Source organism: Apodemus sylvaticus, chromosome 19 (assembly GCF_947179515.1).
Source record: "Apodemus sylvaticus chromosome 19, mApoSyl1.1, whole genome shotgun sequence".
NCBI classification, from domain to species: domain Eukaryota; kingdom Metazoa; phylum Chordata; class Mammalia; order Rodentia; family Muridae; genus Apodemus; species Apodemus sylvaticus.
In genome coordinates, this window is record NC_067490.1 from 5525663 (window position 1) to 5542384 (window position 16722).

The 16722-nt window shown below is 45.5% G+C and overlaps 1 protein-coding gene across 2 annotated transcripts in view; it reads right to left on the reverse strand.

Moving 5' to 3' along the window:
* Positions 1-16722, reverse strand: part of Fkbp5 (FKBP prolyl isomerase 5) — a 109799-nt gene that overhangs the window by 28309 nt on the left and 64768 nt on the right. For both annotated transcript variants that reach the window (XM_052163002.1, XM_052163001.1), the window contains exons 3-5: positions 14256-14400; positions 5755-5897; positions 4838-4952 (exon numbers count right to left, since the gene is read on the reverse strand). In XM_052163002.1, coding sequence (XP_052018962.1) covers positions 4838-4952; positions 5755-5897; positions 14256-14400 — 403 coding nt within the window. The remainder of the gene's footprint in view (positions 1-4837; positions 4953-5754; positions 5898-14255; positions 14401-16722) is intronic.

Consider the following 16722-nt stretch of genomic DNA (forward strand, 5'->3'; position numbering starts at 1 on the left):
TATTTTAAAAGAATTTAGCAATTTCATCAGGGTATAACTGCATGAAAAGCTACTTCTTCCTGCCTGTCACTGTCACCTGCCCTTTCTAAGTCTTAACATACATGTGCTCTGCAGACTTTCTGTCCCATGACTGCCCCTCCTTCTTCCTCTTTCCCTGTGCCCACTTCTCGCCTTCCTCCCTTCCTTGCCCACTGCTCAGATCACCAGTTCGGATGAGAGGATGGGTCCATTCACTCCCCTGCTCTTACTCTGAAGTTTCTTTTTTATCTTATTTTATTTCATTTATCTAAGTACACTGTAGCTGTCTTCAGACACACCAGAAGAGGGCGCCAAGACCCCATTACAGATGGTTATGAGCCACCATGTGATTGCTGGGAATTGAACTCAGGACATTTGGAAGTGCAGTCAGTGCTCTAACCACCGAGCCATCTCTCCAGCCCATTCTGGAGTTTCAATGTTAATGAACATCAATTTCCAGACTTCCTTGTCCTGGTGGGTTTTGGTTTTGTCAGTTCCGAATTATCTCTTAAACTACTTGTGTGTCTCAGCTCTCTGTTCTCTGTCTGTCCCCCTCTGTTACCCTTCCCTCTCCCTCTCTCTCTGGTTTTTTTTTTTTGGATTTGGTTTTTTTGTTTTGTTTTGTTTTTTGAGACAGGGTTTCTCTGTGTAGCCCTGGCTGTCCTGGAACTCACTCTGTAGACCAGGCTGGCCTCGAACTCAGAAATCCACCTGCCTCTGCCTCCCAAGTGCTGGGATTACAGGCGTGCGCCACCGCCGCCCAGCTTCTCCCTTACCCTTCTCACACTTGTGTCTCAGCTCTGTGTTCTGGCCGTCTCCCTCCCTGACCCTTCTCATCCTTGCCATCTGCATTGTACCCTGAAGTTATTCACATGACTGCAGCTCCCTCACTGATACCTAAGCAGGCAACATGACAGACAGTCTTTCCCCAGTACGGTGATTGTGAAGGATACAGGTGAAGATTCCTTATGTATTTGTTAGGCAGCTAAACATACAAGGTTGGGATGCCCTGCCTTACTGCTGATGTGTGGAAAGGATTCCTGTCAGAGAAAGAACCCTTCACAGCATTATTTACTATCATGGAGTGCTGCCATACCTAATCCATGTTTAAGAATTTCCAAGACACCATGTCCTCCTGCTCTGCAGCTCCTGTGACACCGCAGTTTCTGAGGAGCCCTGCGACACTGCAGCCTCTGAGGAGTCCTGCACATCTGGAGCTAGGCTTTAGCTTCTGAGCAGAACTCACAGGGAGACAGACCCTCTGGCCACTCACTGCCAGGTCTCAGCTGCAAACTAGACACATTGAGGAGTCTAAAAAAATATTTGCATGTGCCAGTCTCTCCTTTGAGGCTTATTTCATGGGTTGGAGGCTTGGGCACTGAGCTAGCTCTCAGTAGGCAGGGCTGAAGCCCTACAGTGAGGCTCACTGGTGTGGCTGCCCATACTGTTCACAGCAGTCATGACGACTGCCCCGTAGCCTGTGCTGGCTCCCTTGCCCCGGCTGATTGCGAGCTTGGCATCCTGCCCGAGCCTGTGGAGAAGAACGCTATGTACCTCTGCAGAGGTTTTCTCAACACCTGCTTTGGGCTGGCTTTACTGAATCCACTTTCCATCAGTCCAAGCCCATCTATTTTATATATTTCATAAACTGACATTTCTACTCCATCTCTTTCTGCCTCTCTCTTTTCTTTTTATTTTTCAAGACTGGGTCTCACTATGTAGCTCTAGCTATCCTGGAACTCACTAGTAGACCAGGCTGGCCTTGAACTCACAGAGGTCCTCCTACCACTGCCTCCAGAGTGCTGGGCTCCAAGGTATGTACCACCCAACCCACCTCCTCCTTTGACAGAGGACTCCCTCCCTCCTCCACCTAACCCAGACACCATTTTGTCAGGTTGGGAGTGAGAGGGAAGGGACGATCTCCCACACAGGAACCTGCAGTTACAGTTGGAACTGCACAGTGAGAGCACCCTGCCCTGCCCTGCCCTGCCCTGCAGCTCCACTCAAATGGAAAGGAGAGCCTGGGGCAAAGCAGTCCACCAGCCTGCGTTCCCAGTCAGTTCCCATCACCAACACTAACAAGGTGAAACCCACAACAGGAGTCTGCACCAGAGGAATGGGAGCTACTCAGAGCCCTGCGCCAGCAACGCTCCTCGAGCCATGCAGCCGGGGCTAGTGACAAAGCTCAAGTATGATGACTAAAATGCCAGTCACCATAACCATGCCACCAGAGCCCTCAGCAAAGGGCCTCACCTACTTCTCTACGGGATGGAAATAGGAAAACACGGAACACAAATGACAAGACAGCCATTTTACTTGGCAAGAGAAAGCACAGGAGGATCTATGACTGATGTGTTAGAATGAGAATTTTGATAAGAGTAAAGAAGCACACTGCTTTGAGAAAAATAAATTTCACAAACTTAAAAAGCAGCAGAGAAGATTGTGACTTAACAGTCTTCCATCTAGCTCACCCACTCAAGAACAAAACCTACACTACTAAGACGACAGAAAATCAAAATGAAGGCTGTCACTAGAGACAAAATAACCAAGGATTAGGTGTAGGAAATGAACGGAGTCAAGAACTCCTTCCTTAGATCCAGGTAAAGAAAGCAAAACGAGTTATGTTAGCACAGCACGGAGGGTCAGAAGGAAAGCCCACTGTAGAAGAGGGACCCTGGGCTACGATGATTTCAACTCAAATAGGAAAATCAGCCCCAGTTACACACAAGAAAACTAGATGCTCAAGGGTGTTAAAGTTGCCTGAAGATGTAAACTAGGTAGTAATCGCAGGACTCAACAGCTCAGACTAAGACCGCCAAAGCCTCCACTGCACCCTGACTCTCAGGCGTTTACCCTAATGTGTGACCTGAGGTGCAGTCGAGGACTGCAGATGTAAACACACTATGGCTCCAGATGATTGAAGGAAGAACAAACTGTGGTGTCCTCACGGCTTCTGAGAATTTGTTATGTGTATGGGTGCTTTGCCTGCGTTATATCTGTGTACCACATGTGTGCCTGTTGCTCTCAGAGGCCAGAACAGGGCTTGAGATTCCCTGGGACTGGAGTGAGACAACTGTGAGCTGCCACATGCTGGGAACTGAACCTAGGTTCTCTGGGGAAACAGCCAGTGCTCTTTCTTGCGATGCCCAGTACTCAATGTTTTAAATACAAAATGTGTCTGGCCCTGAGGTCCGTGCTGGTGCTTGTCTATACTTTTGGCGTGCACTACCGAGCTCTGTCTGCTAAGATGCTCGGAGCATGGAGTCCCACCATATAAATACACAGAAGCATTTGACACAGTTTCTAGATGCTTTTTCAGCAGAAGGAGACAGAGCTCCTTAGAGAAATGGATGATCCCAGGCCTGGGGCAGGGGGATTTTAAAGTGATCCTAGAACATCTCATAGCACCATAAAGTGAGGAAGGCAAAGCAAAACCAGCTAATGATGTTGTTCTCCACAAACAACAAGCAAAGGCAGCAATGTGGTGAATAGAGCCCACAGGAAGGAAGGCATTCCCAACAGCCAGTGCTCGGGCAATCTGGTCGGCAGGGAAAGCGTCTCTTTAGAGGAGACAATACCCCTAGTGCTTGGTGACAAAGCTTGGTAAGCAGCTGAATCAACCCGGAGAAGAGACAGATCTTCCTTGCAGTAGAATTCCAACTAATGAATGTAAAATGAAAACAGTTACCATAAGTCACCCAGCACAGTGATAACTGCTATTCAGAAACCTCACTAGTGTGTGTGCTGGGTAAAGGGTGGTGGTTTCCCAGCACTCCTTTTTCCTGAAACACTCAGCACTCAACACAAAGAATAATGTGACAGAAGAGAAACACGTTATTTCTACCCTACCTAGCCCAGTAGTCAGCAGTAGCCAGGTTACCATGAGATGATGGTGATGGTGGTGATGACGGGCTAAAGAGGGCACAGCGCCACCTCAGGGCATTTTCTAAAAGCTCAATCTAGACACTATAGGCACGAGACAAACCTAAGCTGTGGGATTCTCAGCAAACGGAAAGCTGTCTCTTCAAAAGCGTCACAGGAAACAAAGATGGAAGACTAATCCACTGGAATAGAATAAAGCCATGAGAACTAAATGCAGCTCCAGGGTCTGAATGTGAATTCAGACTAGAAAAGAAGTTAGTGTGGTAATGGGAGTGGGGCCGGGGATGCCACTGCTAACTTTCTGGTCTCAACAAATGCCCAGTCTCAAAAAATCAAATCAAATAAAAACAAATTATTATGAATCTGACTCTGGAGGAGTTCCCCCGGCACAGGAAAAAAACTGGTGTATAAATTTGAATTTTTCATATTAAAGATGAAAGCACATTACGAGTATGCTCTTAAGAGGCTGTTAGAGCTGTCTCGAATCCTTTTGACTTTCATGAGCATGACTCCCACTGTGAGTTTTTGGGGCAGGCAGAGCCTCTGAAAACACGAAGTCCTGCACGGCTTCAGTATAGGAAGGGGTGAGGGCGCGGGTGAGGCCCAAAGGTCCAGAGCCAGCCTTGGACCGCAGTCTCTTGCTCCTGTCTGAGCTGTTCTTTGTTCTAGAACACATCCTGAATGACATGTCACCTGTAACACTGCCACTGCTATAGTTGTAACTGTTTCCAATAAGAAAATAACTAAACCTGAACTAATTTTGTTAGACTTGTGTAATGAAATATTGGTGTAAATAGTATGTGTAGGCTAAAATGAAGAAAGGCATTCTAGTTGTTTTAGATGAACTTTCTCCTTCTTCTAAACAGCTCCGTTACTTTCTCTGAGAAGCATGTCTTCTTCAGGGAAGGCCTGGCCGCCGGCAGTGCGCACTCCTCACCTTCGACCGTTGCTCCCTCATTCGGGTTTGAGTATCCCTCGCCTTTCCGTTTGATTCTACGGATAATGCCTGAATCTTCAAATAAATCCTCACCTTTGAAATCAAGGAGTTCAATCTAGAATGGAAAAGATGAAAATCAGTGTAACAGTTATTTTATAAAATTTTAAGCTACATCTTTATGTATACATAAAGATGCTTGGATAAAAGGAATGTGGGAAATGAGAACGCCTACTCTGCAACACTTGGAAAGAACTCCGTGTAATGACACTGTCTAGGACTGCATCCTGTGGGGCTGCAGTGCAAGGACAGACAGGAAATACTAGGACAACTGCCTTGTGGGCAAAAGGCCAGGAGTACAAGGTGCTGGCGCAGAACAGTCTTGGCTGACTCTGAGGACACCCGCTTTCCACCCCAGATTTGTAAACCTTTCCACCTTAAGATTTAAGACTTTAAGATTTAAGAATCTGGCCTTCAACTGACTTGAGATGCTTTGCACCATGTTAGATAAAGATCCAGTTTGGCCAATTATGTGTAATTAATTCAACACAGTAAAACTGTAGCACCACTCACTGTTCCTGAGGGCTATGAGGAGACAGTCATAAACCTTCACACTGTAACGCTCCCCACCACCCCTTCCGGCCGTCAGTGTGGAACACGTCTTACTTCCTCTACTGACCAGAACTTTTATTTCTACATCTGCGTCTTTTGTTTGTTTGGAATGCCCATTTTGTGCCAGAGACACACTTCTAAGAAAGCACTGGCACATCCGCCGGGAAACAATTTAAGAAGCCAAGCTCCAAAATCAATAATAAGCTGGAGCGGCTCTCGGCAGCGGCGGTGGGGGGCGGGCAGGCAGCTCGGCCCGTCTCCCTGTGGTGGCGCAGCCCAGGCCGGCAAGGCAGCTTACATATACTTGCCTCAAAAAAGAGAGTTGCATTCGAGGGAATCTTCGGGAGGCTGCCGGCCGCTCCATAAGCATACTCTGGCTTACATAATAAATGGCAAATCTCGCCTTTCTTCATGGTAGACACACCAATGTCCCAGGCTTTGATAACCTGGCCTAAGAGAAAGCAAGAAAAAGAAAAGAAAAAGAAAATCTTCAAGTCTTCAAACAAAACCCAGATGTGCCAAATCATAAGAACTATAAAATTTTGGAAGTTTGCTTTCTTCCCAGCTTCAGAAACTCAGATTTACTGCTCTACTGTGGAACTGCAGCAAGCAACCTGTCCAGTGTCGATATTTATAAGCTTTTGTTCTGAAATTTTAAGACAGCCTCATAACACAGCACAAGCTGGCCTAGAACTCCTAATTCTGCCAGATCCCGTCTGTGTGCAGGACTCCTGGATGGCAGGTGTGTGCACCATGCTTGAGTAAAACTCTTATCATGTCCAGCTTTAACTGTGTCTCACTAGCTCCACCGGGCGGTGGTGGTGCACGCCTTTAATCCCAGCACTTGGGAGACAGAGGCAGGCAGATTTCTGAGTTCGAGGCCAGTCTGGTCTACGGAATGAGTTCCAGGGCAGCCAGGGCTACACAGAGAAACCCTGTCTCAAAAAACCAAAACAAAAAACAAAAAACCCCAAACAAAATAAAACAAAACAACAAAAAACACCAGCTCTACTTAGTTCTAACTTTACAGAGTACAAGACTTGACATGCCAGGTGGTGGTGGTGGTGGTGGTGGTGGTGGTGGTGGTGGTGGTGGTGGTGGTGGAAGCACACACCTTTAATCCCAGCACTCGGGGAGGCGAGGCGGGTAGATCTCTGAGTTCAAGGCTGGCCTGGTCCACATAGAGGGCGCCAAGACAGCCAGGAATACATAGTGAGACCCTGTCTTGAAAACCAAACAATACAACGCCCTCATAGATGACAGTGTATTATCATTCTATTCTGTACTCCTTTTCATTTAATAGCTTCACTTTCTTTCTTGATTACTAAAGGGAGGACGTGCAGTGCAGGGGTTCAAAGTGCCAGATTCCAACCTTATGTCTACTTTGCAAACCTGTGCAAGTTTAATCTGATTCCTGACCTAGACAACTTACTACCAGCCGCATCGCACAAGCACAGCACAGTATGCACAGTCTGGTATTCAGTACAGTTGAGTAAGGGAAAGCTGCTGCCACCACCACCACATACAGCCTCCTCTTTGCCCTTCGAGACAGGGTCTTATTATACAGCCCAGCTGGTCTCAACTTGTAATCTTCACTTGATCTTAGCCAAAAGGCCGAGAAGCGATAACTTGTAATCTTCTACCTCAGCTTCTTATGTGCTGGATCCCAGAAATGAGCTGGCACTCACTCCTTACGGGGTACATGCACATGTGTGCACGTGTGATGAATGTACTGCTTGCGTATGACGTGTGCCTGCGCCACGGTGCTCATGTGGAGGTCAGAAGACAACTTTGTTGAGTTGGTTTCTGTTTCCATCTTCACAGGGCTCCAGGGGTCAAGCTAAGGTCACCGAACCACCTTACCAGTCCCCATCTCTCATTCTTCTTTTAAAATGGATTTTACTTATTGTGTGTGCGCATGTGGCAGTCACAAGAACTGGTGGTACTGTAATATAAAAGTGCACCCTTCTCTTGGCCCTTACAGGAACCAGCAGTGCACAAGTGTTGTTACAGGAAGGTCCTGGCATTGTCACTGCTGTCATTACTGAAACAGTCTTATATGCCTCAAGGCTGACCTCCAACTCCTTCCTTCGTTACCAAGGATAACCCTGACCTAGCTCTCCTCTGCCTGCACCTGTCTTCCCCTCTGATGCTGGAATTACAGGTGGGAACCACCTCACCATTTCCCTGACCACATTTCTGAAAAGCAACACCAAGAAAACATTGAAACATAGAGAACACCATTTGAAAACTTCTGAGTTCTTGCAACCAAGGAAATTGTCAATTTCCTGGTTAATTTCCTTTAAATTATCCACATAATTTTTGTTTGTTATATATTACATTTTTACATGCCTATTCTTAGAACTGGGATGATTCATTATTTGGCTCTGTAGCGTCTCAGCAACGTTCATGTTATATAAGCCTGCTTCTTGACTTCGTCTGCACACACACCCCTTATGAACCACAACACTCTGGCTCGTCCAGGCCGCTGCTCTCCTTTGCCACCATCAAATTCCAATGAACCATCGTGTGTCTAATGCTCTGTGGAGGGGAAAGCCTGTAACTGATAGGCGGGATTGGCTGGTGCATGAATTCAAACTGTTAAGCGAAGAATTATGGAAAACAACATATCCATACCTCATTTTAAAATGTAAAACATAGCCAGCTTATTAATTCATAGTGTATTAGTGGCCAAGGCTTTGTCTGTGAGTATAGTCATTCCAGGACAGAAAAATTCCTTTAATGTGGAATCAGATGGAACAGTATGGGCGATCAGTGTGCAGGCTCTCCTGGTGAGGTGCTCCGAAGGCCACTCACTTTAACTGTGTATCCATCCACCTCTAAGTCAGAGGCATTGCAAGAATCTTCAGCACTTCTCCTAATGAATCTGTGCGACTAGCCTACAATCTCTCACAGAGAGCCCCTCTTCCTTTCTACTATTAATCTCGATGTTTTCTAAGTCAACTGAAACAAAATACTTGGAAAAAGTACACATGGGAAGTTAGGTTAAAGATAATTCTTACTAAGAGAATAAAAATGGAGTCCTGGGCCATGGGCAGGTGCTGACACTTGCAAGCTAGGCTGCTGTCTGGTGAGCCTGGGCTCAGGGCAAGGCCTTGTCAGTCTCTCACTGCACACTAACAAGTTTATAAAACACCAACATCAGACAAGGTTACTGCACAACCATTGGAAACGCAGACAAAACAACAACACTTCAAAATTTCATCTAAGCTTGGATAAAAGATAAGGTCACTGTGCACCCTACAAAATATCAAAGAGCCCCCTATCCTCTCCTGGCTGCTCTGGGCAGCTGTTGTACCTTACTACAGGTTAATCTCCTTCTGCTCCAGGCAGAAGTCTTCATTCTCCAGCAAGGGTCACCCAATATCCTGTCTACTCCAGAGCAAAACTCTGCTTCTTCAGAATTCCCCCAGACCACATGAGAGCCCACACTACCAGCATCCTTTCTGACATGCATTCTCCAACCCTGTATCTGCCCACTGTGTGCATCTTCTCTGGAAGGGGCTGAACCGAGATTGTTCAACTGCCGTGTGCTCCTGGCAGTCTGTGGCTGGAGAGGGTCAATGTCCAAGGCACCCATGGGCATAGCGTGTGGAACACTGATCAGCTTGGTGGGAACAAAAGCTAGTGTGGAGCTGGTTAAACACCACTGCTGCATTCCTGAAGGTCTAGTCCCTAGAAGGAGAATCACCAGGCCACAAGCACCAACATTTCAGAAAGCCTTCATCTTTAGGATCTTTATCTTGCAGACAGAATATGCCAAAAATATATTTTTAAAAAATGTATTCCTACATTTGATCTGGGCCTCAATTTTACTACCTCAAACACAATATTTCAATTTTAGGAGTTCTATTCCTTTTGTAACAAAATACCAAATAATACACATTAATACCTTTTGTACCTACAAAGACACAGGCATTTTGAGTTTAAAGGCAATGTTGGGAAACAGTTCAGCAGGTCAAGGGTGAGGCCCTGAGTTTGAGCGCCAGCTCCATGTAAAGCCAGGCCCAGGGGCAGGCAGTGTTGCTAAGCCCAGCCTGGGGAGGCAGAGCGAGGAGCACCTGGAGTCTCCTGGGACAGCAGTGTAGCTGAAGAGGACGCCCCAGGTCCAAAGGAGAAGTCCTGTTTCAAAAGCAGCATGGACAATGCCCAAGGCTGAGCTTCACGCACATGCGTACAGACATGAACATGACACATATCTGTACAACACACACAAGTAAGTAGGCAAAATGCACACTAGCCCAGGATAAGAACAATGTACCATAATTTTTTCTCTCTTCTGTAGTGATATATATGTATTTTCTGGTTAAAAAGTCCACACAATACTTTAAAAAACATATTAGAATTTAATCACCTAACACCTCCCTTGATAATTAAAACTACTTTATTAATAACTGACTATAGTGTTTTACTGCATAACTCCTGTATCTTCAGACATGTTTCACTGTGGTTAAACAAAGTTTATCATCTTAAGGATTTTTCAGTGTGAGCTTGATATGACTGCATGTTCATGCTGTGCAGCCTATCTCCAGAATGTTCCGGTTTACCCATCTGGAACTTTATGCCTGATTACACACCTTATTACACTCTTCTTAGCCACTGGCAAACACTGTTATTCTACAGGCACGTAATCTAAGTGAAGACACACAGCATTAGTTCATGCAGTACAATGTCCTTGGGGTTCATCACTGATGCAGCATGTGCCACACCTTCCCTCTCCTTTAAGACTGAGTAATATGGTCAGTGTGGTGGCAATTCCAATACTCAGAAGGCAGAGGCAGGTGGATTTCTGAGTTCAAGGCCAGCCTGGTCCACAGAGTGAGTTCCAGGACAGCCAGGGCTACACAGAGAAACCCTGTTTCAAAAAACCAAAGGCAGAGGGCAAGGGGGGACTTGCATAATAATCCACCATGTCAGGAGCTGAAGGTCACCTGAGCTGCTTCATCAACCTCTGGATCCCGGTAGCTAACACTTGCTGTGAGCGTGTGTGTGTGTGTGTGTGTGTGTGTGTGTGTGTGTGAACACGAGACCCTTTACAGTTGTTTTTGATTGCTATCCAGAAGTGGATTGCTGGATCACAGTTGAGTCTTTGTGTTTAAATACTTTTTTCTTTAACATTTTTGATTTACTTATTCTTATTTTATGTGCATAAGTGTTCCCCTGCATGGTGGTTGCTAGAGATCGAAACTGGGGTCCCATAAAAGCAGCCCGTGCTCAGCTGCCTCTCCAGCTCTAATCTTCTTTCCTTTGAGAGAGTCTCTGTGTGGTCCTGGCTGTCCTGGAACTCACTATGTAGCCCAGGCTGGTCTTGAACTCAGAGATCCTCCTGCGTCTGCCTCTGCCTCCGGAGAATAGGATTAAAGTTGTGTGCTACTATCAGCAAGCTTCAGCACTTTCTAATAAGTGTGTTAAGTATGATGTAAAAAGTCTTTTAAGCTTATTATTATGAGATTTATAAAGTATAACACTTCTTTTAAAGTACCCATTAACTTCACAATATCATCAAGCAAGAACATGCATTTTGTGTTTATAAATCCTACAAACTACAATGCCTCATTGCACAGAGAAAAGTAGCTGGCGTGGAGCAGGCTTGCACGCATGCTGTGGCTGTTCTTAAACCTGGACTGGACTGTTTCACACCTTAGGTCTGACGAAAACTTCAGAAACACAACCTGGGGTTTAAGTCCTGGCTGACTCACTGTGCACAAGTGAACAGACATTGTAAACCTCTGTACCTCTGCCTCTACAGATACAAAAACACTTCCATGCCCTCAGATGCTAAACATGCTCATGTTTTAAATGCAAGCATATATTTAAAAGTTGTCCAACTCAGTAATTTTCAGTAAGAGAGGAAAGAGACATCCTTAGAAAAGGAAGTCTTTCTAATGGTGTTGGGAAAACTGGACACAGAAGTTTTCTAACTCCTAAGTTGATGGAGATAGAGAACAACTTGAAGAAAGGATCTCTCTGTTTCATTTAGTACTTCCCAATCAAGGAAGGATGCTTCAGAGAAAAAGATCAATTTGGACAACGGCACAGCAAACAAAGATAACATGACCACAGAAGGGAACTGGCCTGTTTCCATCCTGGAACACGGTCCACTGTGCTCACAGCCAGGTCTTAGACTGACTCGTTTCTCTTTCCCAACTTCCTCAAATAAAAAAAAAAAAAAAAAAGACTGGCTAAGCATTGTTTCAAAGGTTTATATGACTGCTCAGTAAGGAGAGTTACCACACAAGAGGTTACAATAGTTTTTACTGTGACTGCAGTAAAAACTTTAAAGTCACCAGTAATCTTTTGCTGTAATACCATTAATAAATACCCAGGTGTGCACTATGCTGGCCTATGCTCAAAGCGGTGTGATATTTTCACCTCAACATTGTACAGTGGTTCATTATAAAAGCACAGTTATTCACAGTGTAGATGATGAACTCGGAGTTTAAAGGTCAGTACGGGAAGGCAGTGGGCACACAACGGGTAGGGGGATGGGTACACAGTAGGAGGAAGGGCAGTGGGCACACAGCAGGGGGAGGGGCAGTGCTCTATTGTATGTGCTTTTTCAATAAGGTTTTTATAGTCAGGCTCATAATAGTCCCATTTAAAATACTAACCTCAGGCCAGGTATGGTGTTGCATATCTTTAGCCCTAGTACTCAGGAGACAGAGGCAGGTAGATCTCTTTGAGTTCGAGGCCAGGCTACTCTACATCCTGAGTTCCAAGACAGGCAGGGCTACATAGAGAAGACTGTATCTTAAAACAAAACAAAACAAAACAAAACAAAACACTAAAGTCATACTAGAATCCCAAAGTTAGCCTGGAACTTCTCTTCGGAATATTTCTATGCATTCCCTTGGGAGACGTATACTATAAGGGACTAGAGAGCTCAAGAGACAATATTTATACTACTTCCTATTTACTTTTTTATTTTGATGAACTAGCAATTGTTACAATATTGATATAAAGTCTAATGGCCTGGATAATTTTTTTCTCCTTTCCTGAGACAGGGTCTTGCTGTGAAGTACAACGTAGCTTTGAACTCAGACCTCTGCTTTGTCTCCTATGCTGCCTAGTTTATATCAACTTGACACAAGGTGGAGTCATCTGAGAGGAGGGCACCTCAATTGAGAATATCTGTAAATCTAGGTGCAGGCATTTTCTTAACTAGGGGCTAATTGGGGAGAACCAGAGTGGGTGATGCCACCCCTGAGCTGGCGGTCCTGGGTTCTACAAGAAAGCAGGCTGCAGGCTGAGCAAGCCAGTGAACAGCGCCCCTCCCTGTCCTCTGCACCAGCTCCTGCCGGCAGGTTCCTGCCGGTGTGAGTTCCTGTCCTGACTCCCTACAATGATAAGCAGTGATGTGGAAGTGTAAGCCAAATAAACCCTTTCCTCCCCCAACTTGCCTTTGGTCACGGTGGTTCATCACAATTATAGAGACCCTGACTAGGATACTTCCCAACTGCTGGGATGATAGGTGTGCGCCATTATGCTGGCTTTCGCCTCCAATCTGCCAAGGGCTGGGATTACAGACAGGTACTGCACCAGAGGATCAAACAGCTTTGTGGATGTCAGGGAAGTACTCCAACTACAGAATAACGCCCCAGTTCTGAGCTGTCATTTTTAATTTTACAAAAGTGAAATATGTTTGTCTTAATATAAGCCAAGAGGAAGTCATTTGTTGCTTCTGTCTGAAGATGCAGAAAAGTATAAACCCTCGAGGACCTGGGAAAAGGCAGGAGGGCAGCGGCACAGAACTCCTAGGCGACTATCTATCACAACAGGCGAGAGAGTGAGAGGGTCAGCTGCACCAAAGGACTTCATTCTGTATCCCGCTAAAGCACTGCTCTAGCCAGAATGGACTGCTGGTCTACACTTGACTGTCTATGTACTGCACTGGTCCCTGGGAAAACACTGGCTAACTAAGTTAGGCAGATATTCAAACAGCAGTGAATCTCACTGTCCAGAAGTAAAGTCACACTCATTAGTACCCACTGCTCTGACAGAAAAGGGTTTTTTTTGTTGTTTTTTTTGTTTTTTTTTTTGTTTTTTGTTTTTTGTATTTGATTTTTTCAAGACAGGGTTTCTCTGTATAGCCCTGGCTGTCCTGGAACTCACTCTGTAGACCAGGCTGGCCTCAAACTCAGAAATCTGCCTGCCTCTGCCTTCCAGAGTGCTGGGATTACAGGCGTGCACCACCACTGCCCGGCAGCCACACATTTTTTAAAAACTTGATTTCTACCTAAAGCTGCAATGGCAACAAACGTTGTTGGTTGGTTTCCGTGAAGTGACAGGTTTATCTCATTCTACTTCAGGAAATATCTCTCCGGTCTGAACAGTCATTGTCTGCCTATGCAAGGAAGAATGGTATTCACAGCAACACTGAACTACTTCAGTTCCCAACGGAAAGTGCAGCAGACTTCCTGAGGGTGAGGGTGCGTGAAGGGCCATGCGCAGGGCCTGAGAGCCCCGGGAAGCTGTACTATGTGTGTAATAATGTGCTGACTTATGAAGCACTGAGGTGACAGCCCACAGGAGAGACAGTCTGTCGCTGACGCCCATGAAGGTCCCTGCAGTTTGTGCCTCTGCAGCTTTTAGGTTGCCAGTGTGAATGTCAGTAAGTGAAAGTGGTATCACCTTCATACTGCTACAAAAAGAAGTGACACTATGGTTCTGCAGGAGCAGAGACTCCTAGGGATCTGTGGATTGCATTGGCCAGGGACAGGCTCCATTTTTTCTGTGGAAAATAAACAGAAACAAACTTAAACAAACACTGAAAACATTGCCCTCTTACCTTTGCCAAGGCTAAAGACAAATGGTTCATTTCTGTCATGACTGGAGTCAAACTTCTTTCCATTTGACAACGCCCCTTTGTAGTGGACATAAACTTTGTCACCAATCATTGGAGTCTCCTCACTAGTTCCCACTTTTTTGACAACCTGGAAGACAAACGGAAGAAAAAAGGTGTAGAGCTCTGTACTTGTAAAAGGATACAAAGGCCACACCGGCTACTCCCAGGCACCCAGACAGATGGGCTGCTTCACTGTCGTTCTATTCCTCACAGCTCTCTCTATAGTACTATCAGTGAACTGTCTGTCACCAACCCTCTGTGTTATGATTACTATTACTGCTCACCCCAATATTCTCTCAAAACAAAAAGTCAGAGCGCAGAAGCAAAAGAATCACTGTGGAGACAGCCTGGTCTACATAGTAAGTTCTAGGCCAGCTAGATTATCCTGTGAAACCCTATCTCCAACAAGACAAAACAGAATTAGCCAGTAAACCTCACTTGGTTGGTTGAAAGCCCCATACTCAATGCTTAATGTCTCCAAACACAGACTCAGGAGCAGGCAGAAGGTTCACAAACTGAAGTAGTCTGAAGACTGCTGGACTTGGTAAACAGCCAGAGTCAAATGACGCACGTGGCTAATTTATTTCCCTCCTTTGCTAAAGAAGGCTCCAAATGCTCTGCTATACGCTCTGACGTAACAGCTTACACTTCCATATGAGAATAATCTGTAAGATATAGACTGAGACAACACCAAGTAGCTTGTTTTCTAGTAAAGAAAAAGGAAAACGGGGTGGGGGGTGGAGAAGAAAAGAACTCCAAAATGAAAAAATATTTATCCATTGTAAAATGCAGAATATTTCTTTAATTCTTGGCAGAGCAAGCTGCTAATGCAGTTGGTCAATTCTTGGAACAGAAAATTTAATCCAGGCGTGAGCTGGTGCAACTCTGCCTGTCAATCATCTGTGCCAACCGGACCATTCTCAGTGGTGCAGTGAGCTGCTAACATGTGATAGCGCCCTCTTTTCATGCGTGCATGTGTGTCTGTCTTCCCAGCAAGATGAAACTTGTGCTTAACTCTTAAGTTGCCTTCAAGATAAAAATCTAGTTTTAGTTTATAGGAAAAATGTAAAGCCAATTTACACTTTTCATTTCATTTATTTGTTTGTTTGTTTGTTTATTTTACAAACAGAAAACTTAACCCAGGGAGGTTGACAAATGTTCCGTGTTACTGCTGTGAAAAGCACTGAATTGTCACCAAAAGCCCCAAGGTAACTTGAAGGATCTAGACAGTAACAGATGTTATAACCTAAAGAACTTCAAACCACAAACAGTTATAATAAACCTAAAAGCTGTTGTTCTTAGACTTACTTCCTAGAACAAAGGAGACTATAGTTTCCTGTCTATTCAGAGAGCTCTGAGCAGGCTCTGCGGCCGTGTACTCTCCCAGTGGAGGGATACTGTGGTCTGAGTGAGGGATGAATGTGACCTGTCCTCTCTAAAGCTTACACTGGATTGATTGCTACTGGCACAGTGCTGGGACATGTGGCCTTTAGGAGGGAAGTGGGTAGTTAGGTGGAATCAAGGTCTTGCCTCTGTGAGCTCCCTGTGGAGGGACTGGGCTCACTGCACAAGTTGTACGAAGCTGTCCATGCCTGCCTGTGCCTCTCAGATCTTCATGCCTGCCTGCCTGCCTTCTGCTTTCTACTCTAAAGTGAGTCATTACTAGAAGCAGGGACATGCAGGCATGCCATGTTCTTGGACTTCTCAAGACTATGGAACTGTGAGCCAAAATAAACTTCTCTCTCATGAATCACCCAGTATTCTGTTACAGAATACACAGGGTCTGAGACCTGAGAGGCCAGCTCTCTGAATGCAGCACACTGAAAAGATGAGGTAGGAGACACTGCGGACAGCCTGAAGTATCTCCACTGTCTTGAGAAGCTTCCTGAAGCTCTGGGTAAGGAATTTCAGCTACCAGGCTGAGAGGCTGCAGGAAAAAGAGATCTCGATGGACTGATGCACAGAGCAAGGTAACAGGAATACACGGAGATTCAGAAGAGAAAGAACTGAAGAAGAGACTCTGGCCCATCCTGGGGACACAATCCTGTAACCCAATTCCTTAGGGGACTAAGGGAAGAGGCAAGTTCAAAGCCCGCCTGGGTTACACTGTAATTCAAGGCCAGCCGTGCACCTTAGTGAGAACCTAGGAACCACACCCAGGCCCACCATCATCAAAAGGCACTGTCTCATAACACTGTTGCCTAGATGCAAATTCAACAATGTCCACGGAACTGGTTCAAGGAAGATGTGAGCTCAGATTCCTTAGACCCATGTGCGAACACAATCATGACAGAGTGCCTCCAACCCCAGCGCTGGAGGACAGAGACAAATGCACCCCGAGGCTTGCTGGCTTCCCAGCCTTACTCAAACAGGCTTCCTTCTAGGTTTGTTGAAAGACTCAGTCTCACAG